The 24,900-nt window shown below is 34.1% G+C and overlaps 2 protein-coding genes across 3 annotated transcripts; one reads left to right on the forward strand and one right to left on the reverse strand.

The window, feature by feature from the left end:
- Positions 1-1,030: 1,030 nt before the first annotated feature.
- LOC144560414 (CLEC16A-like protein) lies at positions 1,031-10,779 on the reverse strand. Of its 2 annotated transcripts, XM_078309608.1 has the most exons (21): positions 10,453-10,779; positions 9,927-9,978; positions 9,337-9,413; positions 8,875-9,008; positions 8,487-8,583; positions 8,066-8,123; positions 7,874-7,982; positions 7,490-7,613; positions 6,279-6,465; positions 5,710-5,984; positions 5,543-5,631; positions 5,168-5,238; positions 4,426-4,521; positions 4,120-4,185; positions 3,834-3,971; positions 3,574-3,679; positions 3,408-3,482; positions 3,165-3,211; positions 2,940-3,090; positions 2,467-2,633; positions 1,031-1,957 (listed from the first exon to the last, which is right to left on the reverse strand). In XM_078309608.1, exons 1-21 carry the CDS (start codon positions 10,500-10,502, stop codon positions 1,688-1,690), a joined length of 2,439 nt encoding a protein of 812 aa, XP_078165734.1. In that variant the 5' UTR covers positions 10,503-10,779; the 3' UTR covers positions 1,031-1,687. The 2 variants fall into 2 exon arrangements, with proteins under 2 accessions (XP_078165734.1, XP_078165735.1); XM_078309609.1 differs by lacking the exon at positions 9,927-9,978 and having other exon boundaries at positions 10,453-10,591.
- A 7,043-nt stretch (positions 10,780-17,822) lies between these two features.
- On the forward strand, positions 17,823-23,854 carry LOC144560415 (Cation efflux family protein). Its single transcript, XM_078309610.1, has 13 exons — positions 17,823-18,255; positions 18,662-18,716; positions 19,188-19,320; positions 19,521-19,576; positions 19,704-19,818; positions 19,912-19,969; positions 20,692-20,810; positions 21,408-21,527; positions 21,763-21,864; positions 22,085-22,157; positions 22,244-22,311; positions 22,963-23,023; positions 23,600-23,854. Exons 1-13 carry the CDS (start codon positions 17,967-17,969, stop codon positions 23,722-23,724), a joined length of 1,374 nt encoding a protein of 457 aa, XP_078165736.1. The 5' UTR covers positions 17,823-17,966; the 3' UTR covers positions 23,725-23,854.
- Positions 23,855-24,900: the final 1,046 nt, after the last annotated feature.

A 24,900-nucleotide genomic window follows, 5' to 3' on the forward strand; every position in this document is an offset into this window, starting at 1 on the left:
CAAGGTAGAGGCGAGAGAGAGAATGCACTTTATCATAAGAGAAGTCTAGAAGAAGTAACATTCTAGAGGAGTGGATTGAAAGTAGAAGTGTGTTCAATGATTTAATTAGTGATTATAGCGGTATAGCGGGACGGTTAAAAAAAAAGTGATTGTACTAAGTAGTTAGTTATAGCGCTGATAGCTAACTATATATCGCGCATAGAACTATAGCTTTTAGGGTCTGAAAAAGTTATAGCTAGCTATTTAGAACACTAGGTGTGTTGGAAGAGGAGAGGATGAGAGGCAGCTGCCTAGGGTTCTAGAGAGCTCTTTTCTTTTTTCGCTCTTTCTTTTCTTGTGCACACTTCAAGTTTCGGCAATAAATGATCTAAGCCTCATGAATAGGAATATTATCTCTATCTATCTCAACATTTTTCGGGTACTTTTTTTTATGAGCATTATTATATGAAATTTAATTGAGCATTATTATATGAAATTTAATTGAGCATTATTGTACAAAATTGGCAATCGCGAATCAGATGGGGAGCGGCTAACCAAGGATAGTCTATGTATCAATGTATGCCAGCTCTCTACAATTAATTATAGAACAGAAAACAAGCAATATTAGAAATCATATGGATGTATGTAAAAATGTTCCTGTATCTCATGTTTGTCTGGGGATTTTGTACCTAAGAGAGGAGACATAACAGAAGACAACTGAGGTGTATTCTCACTTTTTTCTTGTCATGTAGGTTTTTTCCCTGTTTGTTTTGGAGGTATCATATGCTTCCCTTTTGCATGCACGCTGTAAAAGTGAACATTACGAGACAAATGATCTTTCCGCTGCTTTTCATTCCTCGAGTAGCCAAAAGTAGCACGAATTTCTTAACTGTCTAATTATTGATCTGACGGTCCCAATTAATTCTCATTAAACAGCTGAGATTAAAGTTCCCTTGATCCGATAAATGCACAAGGAGCAAGGAGCAAGACAAACAAATGGGATCACCTAAAGTAATACCGGCCGAAAGATCATCCATTGTACTTAAAGATGCAATAAAATCCTCATAAAAAACTGAAGTAATGCTCAATTACAGCTACACAATGAAAAAATGAGTTTAAATACATTCACCTATTGATTACAAAAGGTAAAGCACCACAAAAAAAGTAAAAAAATGAAAGCTATTGTACAACAAATCGCATGTTTTATGCCACTGATCTAACATAAAAATTGATATTTACTTGCCCTAAAATGCCACCCTAAAATTGAAATTTACATAATATATGAAAATGTCTACTTGTGCATGTGACATTTTATTATATTTGGCAAAACAGCACCATTTATTCGAGATTTATAATAACACCCTTTGTTTTGTCAATTGATGTATCAGGAAAGCTAAGAACAAAACCCATCTATGAAGAACTTTCAAATAATGCTTTGAAACTGAAATATCACATATAATTTACCCAGAAAAAGATGGTAAAACTCTTATCACCCCACTCCCTTCCCCCCAAAACCCACAGACCAATTATCAAACCCAGAGGCCCGTATGAAACGACCAAAGTAGGAAGTATCACAAATATCATCTTTTTTCACCTCTTCAAGAGGTAAAATTCCTATTTCCCGCTCAAAAAAGGGAGAATTATATCATTCACTCGAGCCCACAAAAGCCAAGAAAAATTTACCAAGTGACACCCAGAAATGGCCAAATCATACGCTGCAGGCGAACTCATTTTCAAGCAACTTGTTTAGCTGCAACTCAACTTCCCTTTGTTGAAGGTTTATTTCTCTTGTCACCATGGCCTCGGCAGTCTTGCACATCTCTTGACTGCTAAATGCAAGAGTCCATCTCCCGTCAACTAAAACCTTTGATTTCTCGCTTTTTGTAAATATCTCAAACTTTGCAGGGTCAAAAAATGGCAAAGATGAGGGGCGTATTCGCATATGCAGCCACTTTGGGTGTTGCTGATCTATCTTTGGCTGTGTATTGCAGAATCACAAAAGGGAAAAAATGATGAAGATAAATGTACAATACTAATGGAGAATAATAACAGAGGAAATGGATGGAAAAATCTATGTTGATAGATACACCAGGCATACCAGTAACCGTAATGAATTACAGATGGTAAGGTACATAATTTTAGTCATTTGGATACCTCATATCTACATCCAACTGTATATTACACAGGAGGGGGAAAGAAAATAAGGGACATAAAAGCACTTCAGGAAAACAACAAACAGAGGTTATATCAACAAACAATAGGAAGGACCCTTTTAACTATACCTGTATACTAACCATACAGTACAACCAGTGGCAGAGATGTTCTTTAGTCATATTAAAAACAGTATAGAAGTCTGGTTAAAGGCATTTGTAAACCTCCTGGTACAGGCTAGTACACTGCATCATTATGCAAACTAATTGATCAATGTATTACAGCATAACAATACCGTAGAGTATATTTCCTTTTAGAAAAAAACATTATACTTACATTACAACCAGCAAGTGGGGCCATGACACGAACAGTACCAAATTGAGGTTTTAGGGGCATTTCCTCTAAGAGGATAATCCATCCTTGCATCCCTTTCGAGACAGCTAAAAATTGGAAATGGCGCTCTTTTCCTTTTTCAAATGCTATTCTACACGGTACACCGTTCGCTGCATATAGTGTCCAGATTAAACCAAAATCAACAAATTAGTTTAAATTCAACAAATCAAAAGAAGTGCAGAACACATCCAAAAATGCTATGCACAATTCAGAACCTCACCAGCTTTAGGTACAAAAATCTGATAACAGGTACAGGTTCGGCACCAATCATAATGAATGGGCCAATGGTACCATGTTGAACATATCTAGCATCAAGATCCTGACAGTGATACAAGTATGACAAGGACCACATCATGTAATTATCGAATACACAGGTCTCCTCAATAAAAATAAATTAGTGGATGGAGGAAGTGCACCTAAGTCCATTTCGGAGCCAGGTTTTGGCACATTCGAATCAGAAAACGGGCTAGCATTCTCTTCAGTATGCATCGGTGAGCTTAATGGAGATTGATTTGATTTATTTTCTCCAAGAGTGAATACAATAAATTGTCGCTGTAGTACAAATACCTGCATTTCAAGAAAATTATAGCAAAGAGAATTGCAAGTTCTCATTAAATATGGAAAAGAAGAAATTGAACTACCTTGACCATCTCATACATTCTCTCTCCAGAAGCCATTGCTAATTCCCCTGTACAAGTTGAAAAAAGAAACTTTAAAATTTATCCACTTCAATCAAACAAAAGAGTAAGACCAAAGGTAAAGATATTTGCAAAGAAAATAAGTATACGCATATCACAATATCACCCGAAATCTTTTCAGTATTTTGAAAAGATCATGTGACTTAACCCCTCATCTAATAATATACAACACTGAAATGAGCTAACCTTTAGAGCAATACTTCTTAGTTAGAGGAAAAAGTATGGATTTGGAATCTTTAGGAGGTGTCGGTGCCTCAACCGCTGAGCCATTAAAAGAATTAACAAATAAGGTATGAACTAAGAGAAAATTATTTAAAAGAATTTGTTAATTTAAAAAAAATATGAGCTGTACCTCTTTTGCACCTTCTCCATACATCTTTCATAACAGAGATTAGCATATCACACCAGCATTCTTTCGCCTCTCCTAAGATGTTATTTGTACACTCTCTATGTGCTTCCTACAGAGAAGGTAACAGAAATTATTTCACTCGTAAAAACACTTAAGCACACGGTATAGGAAACAAATAAGTTAATTTTGACATGTTGTCAGAGATTGATTTAATCCCTCCAAAACAAGGGAAGAGACAAATAAGGAACAACAACAATACGAACCTTTAATTGACTGAGATGAGAAGATGTAAACTCTTCACCGGCATGAGGGAGTAATTGTCTCACAAGCCACACCCCAAGCCACCTCACCTCGGATGACATATCAGATCGGCAAGTCAACCGCACTAATGAATCTAGTACCTTCAAAAATAAACAAAAAGAGAATATTATAAAGATTAATCCTAAAGAACTAGCCTCATGCACTTTTTCGCTGGCTCTTGGTTGAAGCTTTCGATACTTTTTTATGAGCATTAGCAATTTCTTTGTTTATGTATATTTAGAGGTGTACCTGAGATCGATGAAGCTTGGGGTTCACTGAATACTCAGTGCGCTCATATCTTATCCCATATTGCTCCTACAAATTATAATAATAATAACAATAGTTAGTAAACAAAAATGTCTTTGGTAGGAGCCTTATGTGTCACTAACAACTAAGGCATGCTATATCAAATTTATTCAGCTTTCTGAGGAGATAACTAACCCAAAGACCTTGTTCACATTACAATTCATTATCAGAAGCTCTCACTTTTTTTTTTTCTTTCGAATTTTAAAACAATACCTCAGACAATTTGTTGTTCGTTCTTAATTGTATTACCTCAAGTTTCTGCAAGGATGAATCAAGGTCTGTACACGTCGTCAGTCTTCTAGAAAATAATTGCTCCTCTCCATAATCTTCTCCTACCAATGCTTGCTGTATGATTTTTTTTTCAAATAAACAGAAAAAATAAATCACTACAATTTTATTTTGTGAATTTATATCTGAAAGAAATGAGAAAAAAACATGTATACATGGTGCACTTGAGTATGGTGATACCAAATAAATTAGACTTAATAAAGTCAGGTTCATTTTTAATAGAGCTTGGAACCATCCAGTACCAGGGGCGAATCCAGAATTTTCGTCAGCGGGGGGCAAAAAATTATCGAATCGGATTTAAATAGCTAATCGGGTTTAAATTCATTAACTAATTGGATAGTTGATAAAAAATAATACTTGGACTTATATTTTCTAATAGTCTGACTTGTAATTTCTAATTTTCTAACTTATAATTCTAATTACCAATCATAATTCAAGAAATTTATTTTGATTTTAACCCTATATTTAACCCAAATTAGAAATTAAACATCCAGAAAGGGGCAAAAAAAATTTCAGGGAGGAGCAGAGTCGATCGAAATCGACAAATCACTACTAAAACTCAAAATCCAGGAGGGGGCGCCTGCCCCCCTCTGGTTCCACATGGGTCCGCCCCTGTCCAGTACTACCCAAAACTGGGTCCATACCAAACCAATCAGGCCTGGTGCTGGTAAAACTAACTGGTATGCAAATGAAGGCAACTCACCAATAAAAGCTTTTTATGCTGCTTTCTTTGGGGAAGAATGCCAAGACCATCCAGCATTGATTCGTCGAGCTCTACAACAACGGAAAAGTTTTACATTGCAAATATAGAAAAAAGAAAGCATCTCCTGTAACCCTACAAAAAATATTATATATATCACTATGCCCCTCTTCTCTAATGCCATCAGAAAAGAGTAAAGTCCCTGATCTATTCCCTCCATCTTTGATGTCTTCAATGGAGAGAAATAAAAGATAAAGGAGGTTACATTTAAAGAAATATCTGCACTCTCCGCTTGCATGTCTTAACTTTTCAGGAGTATAGATGATAGTTTCTTACAAAGATGTAAATGTACACAAATCTATTGAGACACAAATATACCTTTAGTTTGCAATAAGGTGGCGAACAAACTCAAGGAACCCAGTGCTTGCATATCATCTCCTTTTGTTAAATATAATAGCAACATCTCCCTGATAACCAGACTAGATGAATATATTATTGTTTTTCTAATTACACAACTAAAAATAAAATGTCCTGATTATGAATACCTCAATGTGATTTTGGAAGAACCATTACTAGTAGCAGTGTGGTCAGGCAAAGATTGGCTGGAGGATTCCATATCTACTTGGTATTGGACAGAACAGGAACAGCATCCATTTGGCATTTCAGTTTCTAAGGCTTCTCCCAGGGTCTTATTACAGAAGCTTTCAGGAAGATAAAATAGAGTGGCAGCAACTGTACTTGCAAGATCTTTACTCTTGAATATGTGTAACACACAACACAGCAAGTACAAGGCAGTACGGGTGCTTATCATTTCTTTCCCCTTCAAATGAAAATATTTTACATGTAGATGTAAGGTTAAATCCAATACAACAGCACTTTTAGCATGCGGCAGAGAGTTACAATTTCTTCATTAGGAACCAATTAACTTATTTCCTAGATGTACCAGTACCAGAAAGGTACCACACAAGTAAGAATTAAGCCATAATGTTGCGACTAAGCTGTATCTTACTGATACTTGGTACTCAGATGGCACTAATAAGAATGAATTGGTAAATACAGGTTATCAGAGAATGCATGTCTAGATAGAGATGGAGTAAGGTAAAATGATAATTACACATGCATGAGACTCCAGGGAAGGAAGTAATAGTGGGAACACCAACAGCTTGAGAACATTGTCGGTAATTAATTGGCCCAACTCAGGCACGCCTGATGACATGACATCACTGAAATAGTACAAGCTGTCTTCTATCTCTTCCACAGCAGCTAGGATTGCAGAAACAGAGTCTGCTGAGTCAGGATTGCTGAAAAAGAAAAATGTGAATATTTGGTGACTGGCTGGGTTTGAAATATGCTCACATGGAGTTACAAAAATATAAGTATATATATATAAATGGACATCGAATGTTAATTTGCAGAATCACCCATTATTGCTTATTTGTAAGAGAATGGCAAATGACAACTTTGTCACAAATTAGCAATTGATCACAAGATTCTTTAAAAAAAAGCATTGAGTAACGAAATATCAGGCAAACAATATATATAGGCTCTTCTAACTCACTTTTCCCATCTTTCTCCTAATTCCCTATAACCTCTGCACTATTCACTTATTTTATGACAAGACCTTCGAAATGAATAATGTTCTTTGCAAGAGTAATGAAGGGTCTATATTGTTCGTGGAAAATTTGCATACACATAAAAAGCCTCTGTTGGAATATTCATTGCAATTTTAAGAAGGATTAGATTTTGCAGGTACAAAATGCTGTTGATATTTTTAGTAAATAAGATATGGAGTGAGTGTTTTTACACTTAAAAGTTAACAAAATAGAAGAAAACATAAAAAAAAAAAAATGCATTCAAGCAAGTCCATATTGACTATCCAAAGTATTTGCAAGTATGCTATTGGGAAATGCTTATATCACATAAATCTGATGTTAAGCATTAAAAAACATTGATGATATATATTGGTCAAATTAAGGCATTACTGATAATGTCCATTCCATACCCATTTTACAGCAACAATCTTTAGTGCTACCAGCTAGGGACAAGGCACCATAATTTATTCCATAATTCTATAATGCAACAACCAAGTTCAATACCACAGGTTGGGTTGTGCGTCATCCTTACCAAAATCGGATAACAATTAAAAAAATAATAATAATGGATAATAGCAGATCAGGTTTCCATACTATCGATTTCCTATAATCCATACCTGCAACCAGAACCCAACATCTTTCTTTGAAACAAATTTTACTACAAAGCATTTATTTTATTCAACTCCATTTCCTCAACCATAACACAAAAAGGAAAAGTTCAGAAGAAAGGTACCTAGAAAGTAGAGTGACCAACTTATCCAAGTTGCTGCATTGTTTCTGAAAATGTCTAACAGTTTCTGAAAAGTACTCTGAAAGCGGCAGGCGTGAGACAAATGCATTTACTGTTTCATCACCGACTGAAGAAAATAAACACAAATAATTAGTAATAGTGGGAGTTGATTAATAATTCCAATTTATTTTTCCTTGTTTTCTTTTATATTATCATATGCAACAGATTCTAGCAAGTAAAACTAAATTTATAAATAACAAGTATCATAAAAAGAACTGCTGATAAATGAAATTAACATTAAAAGGATTAATAATTTTAATTTCACTTCTTACAGTTGCCATATCTTAAAAAGAGACCGAAATGGGAAATGGGTGCTTACCAACTTACCGTGATAGACATTTAGGGTCAGTGCACGAACGGCAGTACGAACCATGGTCTCTTCATGAAATGCAAACCGTATAGCTTCTACATACAAGGGAAATGAAACCACCTCCTCCTACAATCCATATATTTTTTTTTTGCATAAGTGGTAAATCATAGCATATCAGATAACAGAGAATTACAGATTTTTGTACATACATTTTGAGTCTTCACAAGCAGCGAGATTGTATTCTTGTTCAATTTCACGCTTATTGCCCTTCATCACATTTAGATAAGAAAAATATCAGCTAATGAATCTCCACAGTTAGATAATTTTGTAAGACTTTCAAAAAACTTAAGCCCAGAATTTGCAACATAAACAGGGCATACCACATTTATTGTCGCTGCTACCCGGTACTTCACAAGTACATGTTTCCAAAAATGATAGAATGATTTTTTTTGTTCTTTTCTTTCTTTCTTTCTTTTTTTTATTTATTATTTTTTTTTACTGCGATATGTTGCAGCTGTTTAATTGATACAAAAATTTGATTTGAGAAGCACTGAGAGCTGGTAATGCCTCTCAAAGGACATTTAAAATTTTGTATTGGAAAGGATAAAAAGCAAACAAGAATGGATGTACCTCACAAAGGAGATGTAGTATGAAAGCATCTCATCATTTTGGAAATCGAAAGGATATGTTATAAGATAATTTATATGTTCATTGCTAAATATGTAATCTGCAGTAAGAAAAATGAAACAGTCAAAACTAAAACTTTTTTACCTACCAGTCATAATTAGTCAAGTGTGGACAACGAAAATAGTACTGGAACAAATCCTCTGGTCCTGACAAGAAAATACGGGTAAAAAAAAAACCAAGTACGGTAAAAAGGAACTGGAGCCCCCCAAAGGAGGACTCAGGAGCATATGCTAACTTATAATATGTAAATTATTGCTATATTCAGGTAACCGACTCCTTGTGGAATACCAAATCAAAGACTTTCCTGAAAAAACAAAAGGGTTACACTCACAAATGGAATTCTCGCTTTTTAAGTTCTGAATCATGATGCTCATGGTCTGCAATAGCTGAAAGGCAACCCTAGGGGTACGGCTTATCCTTAAAATCCTAGCAAATTCCCCCATAACTTGCTTCTCCATGAAAAACCTAAGAGATGAAGTAGAAATTGAGTTAGCAATTCACAACATCTTTAAGCCAACTTAACACTAAAATTAAGAAAACATCTGTAAACCCAGCCAAATGAGAATGAATTGGTGCAAATGCACTTTATGTTGAAGTGTCTTTTTGGAAAGCCTTTAGAATTTTTGTCTTCAAAGGGACCAAGAGTATTCTCATCAAATTGTTTCTACACAAAAAGTGCCAATGATGAGTTCTCTTTCTGGAGTAAAGAATGCTTTGCATTCAATAAGATAAAGCTTTTACTTTAGGAATAAAAAACAAAGCTAATTAAGAATCTAGGACGGCTTCAACTCACTCAAAGAAGGATGGGTCATGCTGATCACCATATGTCACCAATTCCGCAATCGACCTTAGCGCTTCTATTACAAAATCCTACATCACAAAATAATAATAAGAAAATAATTCACTCTATTAAGGAAAACTGTCTTGAGTTTCAAGCTGAGGCCCTAAAAGCTGAAAATATTCAGATACTGTTTTAGCGAGTCGACAGGTTTGAACTGAGAATAAATGGTATTTACATGTTAATAGAAGTGTGAGATCAGGCATTTTACATGTTAAGTTCATGAGTTGATATGCACTAGTGGACAGATTATCTGAAGATATCAGTTCATATTTTATCATAATTTGGCTATTGGAGTAAACACAGTTACCAAATGGACAACAAGTAGAAATCAACGGCTGTGGAGGGCAAGCTAAAAAATGAGTAGCTAAATTGAAATGTCACGCATTAGTAGTGACCTTCAAATAAATGAACCAAAAACTGAAACTGGCACACACAGGGCCTCATATGAACTGGTCTACATTTGTCACAAGTAACTGAAGTAGGTAATATTTGATTAATAGATCTGACATAATTGAAAGAAGCTTGTTAGCTTCAGTAGATACCTTATTAGCTTCGGTAACAACTTGAACCTTTTGTAGCTGATCTGTTAGATATCTGAAAAAAGAAATCATTTATGGTAATAATCCTCTATACTGTTACAAAGTTTTAAAACTAGTGCATATCCGGCCACAGAAAATACCCAAAAAATCATTTCCCTCTACCTTATGCCCAAACAAACCACATGACCAGGTATACTTTGGTGTTGGCACCAGTAATGGTAAGTTTAGATACTGACACAGGGGTCGTGGTACTAATTAGATCCAATCAAAATGGCCAGTCGTTTACTTTTCCAGAAGATAAGACTGAAATTTACTAAGGAGAAAGTTCCAATTTCTAACTTTCTGATGCACTCATCAGAGGTCTAACTTTTCATGAACTTTCGCCCCATATATAACTTTTTCAAGCCACGGGTCGATAGAAGAAATCACATTCAAGGAATTTCAGACAAGCTTGCGAAGGGTAAATCTGGTCTGCGAGGGCATCCAAGCAAAATATGAGGAAGAAGAAGAAGAAAATCGAGAAAATAACCTGAGTTCATCGAGAGAGAATCGATTCCTGGCTCGCCAGAACAGCCACATGATCCAATGTGCGATTCCAGCCTTTTGAGAGGCTCGTTCGGCAAATTACCGCAATCCACGGCGATCAAAACCCAATCGCCGCTCGGCTCCGCCCCCTCTCTCTACCTCTCTGTGCCCCTCCCTCTCCTCTCTCTCTCTCTTTCGATCGTTTTGCCACGAGGCTCTTTTCTTCTCTTTCGTTTATATTTGTTTTGTTTTGAGCTTTCCTCTTTTTTCTCTTCAAATGTTTAGTTTAAGATGGAGGACCAGCCAACTGTTGCTTTGTGTTCTTCCTTCCGCATCATGAATTCATTTCACTCAGTTAACTCAAATTTTTTATGTTTAGATCTGAACAGTCCGATCTACTTTAGCACGTATATTAAAGTATCCTGCGCATTCCACCGGTCCGGATCTAAACACAAAATTTGAGTTACTGCCGAGAATTCGGACTCTCCCCATCATTTCTCCTTTTCTTTTTTTCCTGGGACTTTTCACAAATACCTCTCTAAATATAAACTTCCCAAATATAGCCCTGAAAATATCCGATCAATAATGATATCAAACGGTTAGGTTCGCTCATTAGTCATTAGGTAAATATTAGTTTGGTAATATGAATTAAAAAAAATTGCCTAGATAGCCACGTAAATCGGATAAAATTAAGAAATAATTATTCTAACTTTTTTTCAATGATTAAAGAGTATTAAACTTAAGACTTCTTTGTCTTTGCAAGCCCGAGGAAACCTCAAAATAATTATACTCATTTTTTTATACCAAGCAAATAACTATATGATGACATTTATATTCCAAAAAAATGTAAGTACGGATCTAGGTTTGTCCATGTCTATATCCGTCATTAATTGTCGCTGATGATTTGGTCTAATTGTAGTGGCATAATATCTATATCCAGGTTTGGTTGTGGTCTAAAACTAAGGAGGTCTAAATTAGTTATTCCAACTTAGGCCGGTCTAAATTATTTATATTTGGTTGAGGTCTAAAGTTAAATCATAACTTAAATTATTAATAATAATATACTAATTATATACAAATAAAATATTATTATAATCATTCAAGTTAGGTCACGAGGTGGAATAAAAATTAAACCATCATGTGAGGTGGTTTAATTTAGGCCGGCCTAAAAATTGGCTTATGTCATCTTAGTTCGGCTCAATTAAGACACGTTTGGTGGAATAACGAGGCCTAAACTCCTTATTCCACCCTTTGAGCACAACCAAACATGATGTATGTGAAGATTGAGATATCAAATTTTAAGAAAATTTGGGTTGAAGTTTCAATTTTGAAAGATACGTGAGTGCGGCGTGCGCCTATGATTTTATACTTAAAAAAATATTTGACATATATAATTAAAACTCAAATAGCAAACGAAAATTACAAGCTATTATTGTTGGGATAATATATGAGCAAAACAAGGATGTAATGTACTCACTAATAGGAGTTAAATTATTCTTTTTTTTACTGTTTGATTTTGTACTAAATGAATTTGAAAATTTTAAATTTTTTATATATATGTATCACTTATGAAGTAGATAGATTTCAACAGCTTAGATTTGTCGTTTAAAACCGATTTGATAGATTTTTGAGTTGTACCCATCAACTCCCTCTTAGTGAGTACACCACACTCTAGCTTTGCTCATAATATATATATGTTTGGTTGGATTGAGAATATGTTATTTTTCAAAAGAAGACATTCAGAACAAGCTATTTGGTGTTTGATTGGGTTAGAATAGCTAGAATATGAAACCAAATTTGTTTGTCTTATTAAAACAAGTTACTCTCACAAAAAGTTGGAACAAGTTATTATAATAAGACAAACGCCAATTTTGCTATTCTAGCTATTATGAGATTGCAACCAAACATACGTCTAGAGTAGAACTAGGGTGTTCTTAAGTTCACCAAGTTCATTTGTAAACTCAATTCAAAAAAGAGAAATGTTCTGGTACCCTGAGTCACCAAACTCGAGCCTTTCCCCGAACTGGTTTAACTGGTTTTAACCGTCCGCTAATAACGGTAATTTATTAATTTTCCATTAATTAACGCATCGCTATTTTAATGCATCGCTGTTTTAATTTGATTGTTTTAAACGTTAGCTTTGCATGCTTTTGTACTGTGTTTTAATTTTGTGGACAGTTTGTTAGAAGCAGTTGTAATCACCAATCCCCGAGCTAGTCCCCCAGCTTGTTAACGGTCCTCTAATCATTTGCTAAGTACTTTAACTAGTTAAACTAGTTATAAGTACTTTAAAGTATTTTAGTGTACTTTAAAGTACAAGTTATAATAATTAGCTCGAGGACTAGCTCGGGTTTTTTTTTCTAACTTTAATGATAAGTACAAATTTTAATGATGGAAATTAACTGCTTTTGATATTTAATAACTAAAAAAAGAGTCTCCATTTTGAAGTTTCATTTTGTTTCTGTTTTGCTTCGTTTCTTCTCTCTCTATTTTCTTTCTCTTCGTGCTTTCCATCGTTGATCGATGTTTCAAACCTTACAGCATATTAAATTTGAGTATTTTTTTTACTGAATACTTTTATTCCTCACTTTTGTTTGTTAATTGATGTTTAAATTATGAAGTGAATAGATTTATATGGTTTGTACGTTAGCTTTGAATGCTTTTAATTTGTTATAGTTAATGGTTAAAAAAGGGGGGGTATTAGTTAGCTTTTAATGGTATTTACATTAGCTTTCAATGCTTCTAATTTGTTATAGTGAATGGTCTAAATACGAGGATTATGAGTTAGCTTTCAATGTTATGTAGTTTAGCTTTCAATGTTTCTAAATTGTTATAGTTAATTGTTTACATAGGGTGGATAATGAGTTAGATTTACATTGTTTATGTGATTTTTTTTTTTAATATGTGCTCGAAGCATTCAAAGTAGTAGTTTCATTGTTATTTAATAGAGGTTTGCTTGGTTATAAATTGTTATTGTTGTGAAGAGTTGTAATTTTGACAACTTAAAATAATTGATGAGTCTGGTAAGAATGATTGTTTCAAAGTAGTAGTTTTATTGTTATTTAATAGAGGTTTGCATGCTTAGAAATTGTCATTGTTGGGAAAAGTTGTAATTTTGACAACTTAAAATAATTGATGAGTATGGTAAGAATGATAGTTTCGAAGTACTAGTTTCATTGTTATTTAATAAAGGTTTGCATGCTTAGAAATTCAGATCTGTAATCATTCTAGAATGTATGGAAAAAATTTGTGCTAGGGGACGCATTCGGGGATGCGTTCGGGGATTGGTTGAAATTTAGAGCTGTCAACATTCTAGAATGTTTAAGAAAAATTTGCGCTCGGGGACGAATTCGGGGATTCGTCTTTTAAAAAAAAAAAATTTAATTTAACTAATTTACAATGAAAGTTAAACACTAGAACGTAGTTGATTAAACGCTTTCATTTACATGTTTAAATTATACAATTGTTTCGCTGTAATTGGCGCTACTTTTGTTAACTTTTTGAACAGAGTATTTTTCGCTTCATGCAGCGAAAGGCTATACAATAAAGAAAGATTCGTACTGTTATTGCACTGTATGAAGTAAAACTTGCTCGGTTTGTCACCGACATTCTAGAAAGCTGGGGGACGCGCGCGGATATTTTATTTGGGGTACAATTATCAGCTTCCATTCAAAAAACATATCTGATTGACTTTAAATAACGAATCCGAACCGTTAAAACCCACACACCTTACGAGTGATGTCTCTACATGCAAAAATTTTAAATTTGCAAATTATTTTTGTATAGAGTCAAGTGTCAAAAACTTAAGAACCTAGTTCTACTCATATATTTATGTCAAAAAAAATCATAAATTTGAAATTCATTATGTCCAAGATCAGCAGCTATAACCTTGATAGTTTTGAGGTAATAAATTTCACGCATCAATTAATTGACGAGCGTGCAATTTTTTTTTTAATCATGCCTATCTTACTATATTTTTGAGAAAAAAATTGTAAAAATAATCTTCTGATTCCAAAATTAATTGTAAATTTAAGTTTTATTTTGGCCGCCGGATCAAAATCAAATGGATGAAAAATAAATCTTTTTACCTTTATCTCACATTTCTCTTATTTAATTTGAATCATCCCATTTTAATCCACTACTATTATTTTATAATAGCGGATTTGATATTCAAATTGTGTTACCTAGCTGTATGCTCGAGTGATGGGGGAAAAATAATACTCCCAAATAAAAAAAATGAATTAATGGACAAATTTAATATTTTGATGACAATATATAATATCAATTAACCTTTCATTCGGGTGGAATTTTTGTTCAAAGAGCTTTTGAACAAATTCTTATTCAAAATCAAACTTAAATCGTCTAAATTAGTGTGAACAGTTTAGATTCATGAGACTGTTTAGTTTTATTAAATTTTAAGTTTATTCGTACAAATTTTGATGCAAATTAAACAATTTAATTTCGACTTTATTATACAAAGCTTTTGGATAAAACTCAATTCCAATATATTGCAAGTTGTTATCACATAATTCTAAATTTTGTCTAAAGTCCTTTAAACAAATAACATATTTTGAAAATGTATGGGATGTAAGTGCAAAAAGTACTCATGACTCATGAGCACTAATGGAGAAAAGGACAAAATTAAAAGGCAAACCGGCCGAGCCAAACCGGTTCAAGCGACCCAGTTGCCGACCTAATGATTCTAATCCAAGCAAAATCAATATCTTCTTAGCTGTGGAAACAATAATACTTATTCTTTACTTTGGACAGTTGCACTTAGCCTAATAAATACCTTGTAAAATGAGGAGAATACATCTGGCCTTCCAGTTGTATGTGCCACGTCAACAAGTTTTCTCGATTTTTCGCTCAATTGAGTTGATCCGTCTTTTGACAGGTCAAACCGTCAACATTTCCTTTATTTCGCCAATATTTTAGATCCGTGAATTCTTTTATGGTATTTTCGTATTCTTTTTTCTCTAATTTTTTATACTTGTACGGAAGCGAGCTGAGTCCAACTAGGCAAAATTTAAAGTCGGCTGATAACTATACCGAGCTAAGCTGAGTTAGATTCTAGCGAGTACATATTTTGACAAGACAGTTTTTAATTCATAATAGCACAGATAATAGAGTGAAGACTGCTTTATGTGTATATATCTTGTTTTCCGCATGAAAAATGTGCTACCATTTTAGCTGCAAGTTGAAAATATCGATCCGTAACTCTCGGAGCCAAACTGACTTTAAATCTTAATAGTTTGATTTTCACAATTTTCATTGTGTCAAATATCATAACTGTTATACTTGAGGTGAAGTAGAACCAGTGTTGTAAATAATGTTATGTATTTGCTGGACGGACAATATATCATCAAACAATTAATTGTAAATAATTGAGAATAATCAATTGATTAGTCGGAAAATTTTGTGATGACTTAATTATTAGCGCCAATAATTAGTCAACCTATTAATCAGTCTAAACGGACATTTTTACCACTGGGTGGAATAATATCTAATTTTAACATATTAACGGTTTAGATTAAATGAACATAGTTATGATTCATATCAACTCGTTAATGGACCGAGTCGAATTGAACCAAGTTCGAACTCGTCAGATGAAGGACTGAGTTAGCTCGGGTTTGTACAAACAAGCTACATACGAACTCGTTTTAAGTCAATTTCAAGCGAGCTACGGACAGGATATGACATTTTTTTTTCCTACCCTACCTGAGTTTTATCTCTCTGTAATTTATGCACTTAGGCCGTGTTTGGTTGTGGAGTAAGAGGTGGAGTAAACCCCTTACTTCACGCTTAAGGAGCCAAACGAGGAGTAACATAGGTGGTTTAAGATGAAGTAAGATTTGAGCTAAACCGGAGTAACTTACATCACCTAGAGAGGTAGTTTAACTTACTCCACCAAACATGATTAACTTACTCCAGTTTAGCTTGGAGTAAGAAATTTAATCCGGTTTAACTTTACTCCACAACCAAACATGACCTTAGCTAAATCTATACTTCTGAAAAGAGGAAAGAATGAAATATATCTCTGGCGTCCCAGCCGTACGATGTGGACATGCTTTTCTGAGCCATGTGATGTGAACTTGGCTTGACAGGTCAATTGTGTTGATCTGTCTCTTGATGACAAGTCAAGGTTTCCTCTGACATATCAACGGTCTAGATTAAATTTAAAAAAATTATGATCTAGATCAGCTCGTTAACGGATCAAAAATTGAACCGAGCCAATCTCGAACTTTTTGCTGATCAAAATTGAACTGAGCGAGAGACGATCATCCGATGGTGTTTGAACTTTTAGCGGAAGAATATAATAGAATCTATCATTGACATCAAATAAATAAAAAAACTCAAATGAAAACAGAAAGGCTTAAGCCTTTTTATATCCTTTACGGATAATTTTCTTCACATATTACTTAATTTAAATTTCATTTTAATTATGGTTGAACTTTCGAGACTCATAATAATTGAATATCTAATTTATTTACGAGCAGAGTTCAAAATAGCTTCATCTTTTGCGCCTATGTTATATCTCTATTTTTAAAATTTTAAATACCTTAAAATGTAAAATTATAATATGAAAATAAACCGTTGGTATGTTTGTGTCATTTTTCTCTTAATATGCATGAAATTATGATATTTTGACTTTGTTTTAATTGATATTAAGAGATTGTAAAAATATATTGATGTAGATAATCTTTAGACATTGATTTTTCAAATTGTTGTCCCATACATGAACAAAATAATTTTTTTTTACTGTATCTGTGGAGAAATAATATAGATCACACTAATGATTTTATAATGACATTTAAGTTATAATTTTTTTTTTCAAATTAAAAAATAAAAACATAACGGTGGCAAGAAAATAGGTGCATTTGAAGTTTTGAACCATCTTCTTTTTTATATAAATCCTTTTTACTGCTGTGAATATATTTTTTGTTAATACAAAGAGTAACATTTCAGTACTTTGTTGATTTTGGAAAATAAAAAATAATAAAAGTGATGGAATGATTTGTTAGAAAATAAGATAAACTACAATCCTATCCTATTAGTGGCTTACGAGAGAGGAATTAAAATACAGGAAGTAATTTACGATAGGGACCTCTAAGAAAACATCTGTTTTTCGCTTCCAAATTCCAGCAGCAAACCGTGAACTGAAGCCGTGAGAATATTGAGTCCGTTGGCTCAAAAAAAAGATAATATTGAGGCCATATCCTCTGAGGTAACAGAATATCTCTGTTTAAATCCGAACCGTTCTATCAGAATTCGGTCAATTCGGATTTCGGTCCACTGCATGGGACCCTTCAATATTCGTGCGGATTCTGATCGGACGATAAAGATCTAAGGAGAAATATTTCTACCTTAGGTGATATGAATTCGAGAATATTCTGGTCTGACCGGTGAGGAAAAAAGAAACCATTGAAACTTGAAAGTGGTAAAAACCTCGGATTGTCGGAGAGAAAAATTCTCTTTAAAAACCCTTGAATGGAAGCACCAAAACAACAATCGCCATAGATGCTCGTTTCTCGCTCTTCCCCCTTCCGCCTCCTCCTCTTCTCTTCTATCTCCATATCTCGCTCGGTCCCTTCCTCCTCTCACCTCCTCTCTCGCCCCAGACAAGTGGAGTTGTTACCAGAGGACGATCGGAAAGAAAGGCAACAGACAGAGACACCCACTTCCAGCGGGACCCACACTGTCAGACGTCATGATTTCAGACCTCCTTTTGGCTCTTCTCAATACAGGGGTCAATTGCTTCCCTATAGAGGAACTGGCTCTTCTGGGGCACAATTATCCTTCACTAGAAGTAAGAAAGTTTTGTTATTGTTATTCCTGATTTCTGTCAAGAATATTCCTTGTTTATATATTAATTTGTTGTAAGGTGAGAAGAATGTGAGCAATTTCAACTTGTTTCAGTGGATATTCCAGAAAAGTTCTAATAGCTGGACTCTGGTATTGTGATTGCACATTTTGTTTGCAGTAAAATTTATCAATCAATATCTTAATTAGATGTTAAATCAAGGGACTATTATCCTGGGTCTTTGAAAAGTAGGAAAGTTTGTTTCTCTCTTTCTCTCGATTTGATATCAAATCGGTTAAACAGTCTGTAAACTAGACTGCAATTATTTATTTCAAAGGAAATATCTTTATTAATCGGTATATTAATTTGACTTATATTTGGTCATATGATATTATTCAGTCTTGAATTGTAGGTTATGCGCTTCGTGTTGGCAAGGTAAAGAAAGCTGCTTTTGATGACGAGAGCAGGTACCTTATTATTCTCACTATTGATTATTTCTTATACTCTGTGTATTGTTCTGGACTCAGTATCCTACAACATGTTAATTAATTATACAATGATAATATTACAAAATACTCCACCAACAATAGTGCTGGTTTGCTTGGGTAGGTATCTTATAGGTTGGTACTGGTTAGTACCATATTGTGGGTACCACTAAGCACATACCGATTCCAATTGCTGGTGTGTTTACGAAATAAAATAAAATGAGAACATGTTAAAAATTGAGGAGCATATCAAATTGGTACACTCCTACCACGATTCTGCCATATTAAATACCTGTTCTAATCAGTTTGGTGCTTGCCCTGCCAAATATTCTCATTTATGAAGTACCAAAACTTACCAATTTACTGTCACCAAAAGGTCGAGATGAACTGTGTACAAGTGAATTTATCTGTCTGCTATGTTATAAATTGTTTGCCTTTGATTTTCTTTTCCAGTCAGAGAGCAGTTACTACTGCACTGTGGTGCAATTTTCTTGTATTTTCTCTAAAATTTGGGGTGTATCTTACAACTTCAAGCCATGTTATGCTTGCTGAGCTTGTACACTCCGCTGCTGATTTTGCAAATCAGGTAGCATTTGATTTTAACCATAGCATTTGTATAATGTGTGGTTCATTGTGAATGCGTGCCACAAAAAATCCACTATGGAACCGAACACACTATTACAGAATAGAAAATAAGAGTATGAAAACAAGGAGTAAATTTTCAGTTGCAAAATTTCTTTCTTTTATTGTATTATTTTTATGTATATAATATCTCTGTGTTCTTAGGCCCTTCTAGCATATGGTCTCTCTAGCTCAAGGCGGGCCCCAGATGCCATGCACCCGTACGTATATGCATTCTGTCAAGTATAAAAATGTTTTTCCTTTTGTTGAATGCTAATTCATGAGCTTGCTGTAAGTTTCCTCATGAAGTTAGTCTTATAGCATTTTTTCTTTGTTATTATGTAATAGATATGGTTACTCAAAGGAAAGGTTTGTATGGTCTCTTATATCGGCTGTTGGAATATTTTGTCTTGGTTCCGGGGCCACTATTGTGCATGGCGTACAAAATTTATGGGACTGTCATGTAAGACATTCGTTTCTTCGTTCTAAATTATAAAATTATATCATTTAAAATTTTGACTAATTAAATTCTCTTTTATTTTTTGGTGAGATATAGCAACCTGAGAACATTCAATATGCTGCTTTAGTGATCGGTGGATCTTTTATTATTGAAGGTGATCAATTGTAGTTGTATATTTGTTTTACTATCATCATTCATTCTGTCTGAGGTAACTTTCATCTCACAAACAGTCTTCCAAAGAAAAATAGTCTAGTAATAGGATGATATGTGTAGTTAAATTTTCACAAGGAACAAATGTAAATTCCAACAGTTGCAGGGTCATATATACAAGAAGATGATTTGTGTTAGTTACATGAAATACAGAAACAGTGCTTATTTTGTGTTTGCTCAACTAATATATTAGCTCTGTCATAATTAGTAGTAACAAATTCTTTTTTGTTTACTGAATTAATGTACTAGCAAATTCCGCAATTACAGCGCTTGTGTTATTTTCACTCAACTAACATACTAGCCCTGTCATTACTAAGGGTAACCAATTTCTTTTTTTCTACTCTTGCATTTGAAGTGAGCGCTGAACTGGAATATTATATGAGTGTGGTTAATTACAAGAGCTTTCTATTCTGTCTAATAAAATCATCTAAAACTCCTATTTTGTGAAAAATTGACAGCTCACTGGTCTCAGTTGAAACCATATCCTTAATCCTCTACATATATTACTTACTAGAAGTTTTTTTTTTCTTGCATACAATCTCAAGAAGTTCATATTTTCTATGAACCAACACTAAGGTAGCTTATATCAATGTATCGATTCCAATGTCAACTATTGTAATATGTTTACAGGAAAAGACCTCATTGAGTTTATTATTCTTTTCTTAGGTGCTTCATTATTAGTGGCAATAAATGCCGTGAAAAAAGGTGCTGCAGCTGAAGGGTTGAAAGTTTGGGACTATATCTGGCGCGGCCATGACCCCACCTCTGTTGCCGTTATGACTGAGGTACAGTTTACATGTGTACCAGTACCGGGGCCATACCAGAACTTTATTGAGAATGTTACCACCACCACGGCATTATAACATTTTGATTTGTTTATTCTGATATTGTAACACTCACATCTGGAAGTGTTGGATATATGTGCTTATTTATATGAGACATTTTTATTTCATATTTTTTGGTTCCTACTATGGATCTATATCTTCATTTTTCATTTTTAAAGTCTAAATAGTCAATCCGAACCGTTGAACATGATCTCCATGTAAAACTTTACTCGGAGACCAAATTTTATATTTTTTAGAATTTTTTTAATATTTTTTTAGATAGGTAGAATATCACTACTTTTGGATGGTCCAGAATCTTTAGATCAAGTTGATATTTTTAGATAGGTAGAATATTCTGGACTATCTAAAAAAAAAAATTCAAAAAATGTAAATTTTTGCATCCAAGTACATTTCTGTCTGGAGATCATGTTGAGTGGTTTGGATCAACTATTTGAACTTCGAAACTAGAGATCTAGATCCATAGTACGGAGCGATGTGCACTATGCATAGTACCATATACTGCTTATTACTACATTCTGAAACTGTTTGAATTTGTAGGATGGTGCAGCATGTACTGGTCTAGCTATAGCTGCAGCGTCTCTTGTGGCGGTACAAGTCACAGGGAACCCTATTTATGACCCCATTGGTTCTATTGTGGTCGGCAACTTACTTGGGCTCGTACGCTTCTTCATCTTTTTCTTACATTTCTCTTATGATTACTTTACGAGTTGATTCAAATTTGGTTCCCGTCTGCTACTATGGTTTCATCAGTCTACCGAATGAATTCAGTAGTATAATTGAGTTCACATACTTAAAAAACTTATAAGAAAAAAGGGACCTGCCAGAATATTTTCATATTTTGCTCCTGGTTCTCTGAATAGTAATTAAGTCCTTTATTGACATATATATACAGGTAGCAATATTTCTAATTCAAAGAAATAGGCATGCTCTGATTGGCCGAGCAATGGATGACCATGACATGGAGAAACTTCTTCAATTTCTCAAGTCCGATCCGGTATTCTTTTATTTGTTTGTTGTATCACAATTAAAATAAGAGAAACCTTATGCAAAAAATGTCCCTTGCTAAAAAAACAAAACTCTGTGCTTGTATTCAAGTCTTTCATTTGTGCTTGCATGTTTTACTATAAATAATATAAAAAAAAACAAGAGCTACTGATATTTTAATATTACTTTTAAAATTATTTCTGAAGTGCTTTCTCACTATCTTAATAAAGGTTGTAGACTCTCTGTATGATTGCAAGAGTGAGGTCATTGGTCCTGGTTTTTTCAGGTTCAAAGCTGAGATAGGTACATCTTTTGCAACTGCTCCTCGATATTTTTAAGTACCATACAGGAATAATAGTAGTTTAATAGATATATTATTTGTTGGGCAGATTTCAATGGAGTTGTAGTGGTTCAGAATTACTTGCAGAGAACAGGGCGAGGAGAATGGGCTAATCAGGTAATTTTGCTGTTATTCTTTATTTTTTTTAGGTTCAGCTGTTTTGTTTTCTCATCTGTTATATCATTGTTCTTACTAATAACACTTCTAATTGCACCAATCTGGATTAACTGTGATACCATACACAGGCTTTTTAGATTACTTGTTTTCACGATTGTTTTTGTATTGTTTGTAGAGTAGAACTAGGGTGTTCGTAAGTTGTTCGTAAGTTCACCAATTCTTTGGTGAGCTCAACTCCAAAACCAATCGGAATGATTTAAAATGACGAATCTAAGCCGTTGAAACCAATCTACTTCACGAGTGATGCTTTTACATGTCAAATTTATAAACTTTTGAATTAATTTACTATAAAGTCAAGCTGTAAAAAAAGAAGGTTTATAAGTTAATTTTAATATGTTAATTTTTTATTCTTTTTTGACTGCTTGACTGTAAACACATTATTCGTGAAGTAGATTGATTTCAACGATTTTGGTTCGTCGTTTGAAGTCAATTAAAAAGATTTTGGAATTAAGCTCACTAAAGAGCGTGGTGAGCTTAAGAAGAGACCTTAGTTCTAGTTGTTTTTGTATGTACTTTAAATCGCATTTTGAAATAAGTAGCTTTAATTTGTGTTTGTATGTTTATGAATATTAATTTTTGTAAATTAAACAGTTTCGAGAGGCTGCCAAGTCTGAAGATGATTCTGCTCTACTGAGAGTCATGGCTAACTACGGTATGTATAAAAGATTATTTTCACAAGACCCCCTAGAAATGTTGATTTTCTCTACTTGGTCCCAAATAAAAACTAGCAACATTTTTTCTGGAGCCTGCTGCTCAAAGAAACTAGGATGTGGAGCCTGCTGTTAAATGTTGCATCACAGCAATTGAAACATCGTATTTGATTCCTGTGTAATCAAACTAAATTCAAATTAGGATAAAAATGCCATTCAAATTAGAATGATTATTAGCCAAAAATTTCGTGTACGCACCACTTGCCCTTGAGTCCAGCTTCTCAAATACACTTAGAGTTGGTATGAAGAAAACAGATTTTAGGGGTATGTTAAAAAACCTAAGATTCTCAAAGGGGCTCTGTGAATATTATTTTAATAATCTTTTCATAGTTTTTCATGAATAATGTTGTTCTAATATTTCTTGCATTTTCTTAAAATTTTAGTCTGCAATTATCTACCAAGATTTTACTGTTAAAATGAATTATCTGCAATACACGTACCATCCCTTGAAGCTTCAAAGCATTTTCTTTATTTGGTTTTATTTATCGTCTTACTAATTTTTTTTGGAATAACTAAAGGTGAGGATGTGGTGGAGGCATTAGGGTTTGAAGTTGATAGGCTTGAGTCCGAGATACAAAATCTCGTACCGGGTGTACGGCATGTTGATATAGAGGCACACAATCCCGAAAGCATTTTTAACTAAGTTGGCTGCATTTTGCAAAAGAGAAAATAATTGCGCAACTGTTATTCATTTTTTGTCTGCAGCTATATGTATTTTTTACATTGAATTTTCTACATGTCCTTCATTAGCAATGATGAGGTCCGTTCAATTTTGTTTGTTTGTTTCTTTCTTTTTGGTATGTTTTTTTTGCTTGCATTATAAACCTCTGGATAGGAAGTTAACAAGAAGTTAATGGCCTAATTGTGAAGAACTTAGTCGCTCACATGACCCTCTATTATCTCTTTGCTTAAGCAAAATATCAATCTTATGTTTTATCTTCCTTCAATAACAAGTGCAAATCGCAGTTTTAAGCGTTATTTGGTGTAAACTGTTGATGCATTTGTGTTGCTATAATGAGTTTTCTTAGAAACGACTTGTATCCTTGAGAATTAATGAAATTTGGCCATTTGGGGGTTAACCAAACCTCATCTATTCTTAAAAGAGAAAAAGGTTTCCGTCCATCATGTTTTGTTCATTATCTGTCCTCAGTCTTATCCAACTCCGGTTCAACTAACTTTAACTGCCTTTGATCCTCACATTCTAACAGAAATTCAAAACCTTCTCAAATTTTGCATATTTAAATCTTCCTTCCCAATTGTCTCTTTCCCCATATACCCGATTATAATCTTTCCAAAATATGCTCCTGTTACTTTGATTCTCTCTCTTCAACCTATATTGATCTACGTAGAGAGGAAGAGAAATAGTAATTGAATAACGATATCTAGGTTTATCTCTCTGGTTTGGTCTATGGATGCCTTTTGAATGATCTCCTCACTTTGATTCTTCAAATTTCGGCGACGGCAACGACAGCCACGACAGCTGCGACGTACTCTCTCTCGGGTTCTTAATCGTGTAGATCTTAATGGCCTCCTCTCTTACAGTTCATTTTTCAACGGCAACACCACTATTCGTCGCTCATTGCTCGCCGGCGCCACTATTCGTCGGTGTTTCCTTCTCTCCGACGGAATTCTCCGGTATCTCTCTTATATTCTAATGGAGAGAGACGATCTAAAAGAGGCGATCTGGAGGAGCAATATGGTGGAGAGAGATGAGAGCGAGGCGATCTGGAGAAGAGAGATAAGAGCGAGGCGATCTGGAGCATAATCAGGTTATTTTACAGTATTCACTTTGTAGTTTTACAATATGCATATTGTGGTT

This window comes from Carex rostrata, chromosome 10 (assembly GCF_964058835.1).
Source record: "Carex rostrata chromosome 10, lpCarRost1.2, whole genome shotgun sequence".
Lineage (NCBI taxonomy): Eukaryota > Viridiplantae > Streptophyta > Magnoliopsida > Poales > Cyperaceae > Carex > Carex rostrata.

Excerpts from the sequence above, each read along its gene's own strand:
- LOC144560414 (XM_078309608.1), bottom strand. The coding sequence starts at position 10,502 with ATGTGGCTGTTCTGGCGAGCCAGGAATCGATTCTCTCTCGATGAACTC. Across the intron at positions 9,979-10,452 it reads TTCTCTCTCGATGAACTCAG|ATATCTAACAGATCAGCTAC; the intron begins GTTATTTTCTCG and ends TTCTTTTTTCAG. Across the intron at positions 1,958-2,466 it reads CCCCACTTGCTGGTTGTAAT|CCAAAGATAGATCAGCAACA; the intron begins GTAAGTATAATG and ends TGCAATACACAG.
- LOC144560415 (XM_078309610.1), top strand. The coding sequence starts at position 17,967 with ATGCTCGTTTCTCGCTCTTCCCCCTTCCGCCTCCTCCTCTTCTCTTCT. Across the intron at positions 19,577-19,703 it reads GCCCCAGATGCCATGCACCC|ATATGGTTACTCAAAGGAAA; the intron begins GTACGTATATGC and ends ATTATGTAATAG. Across the intron at positions 21,528-21,762 it reads TCGGCAACTTACTTGGGCTC|GTAGCAATATTTCTAATTCA; the intron begins GTACGCTTCTTC and ends ATATATATACAG.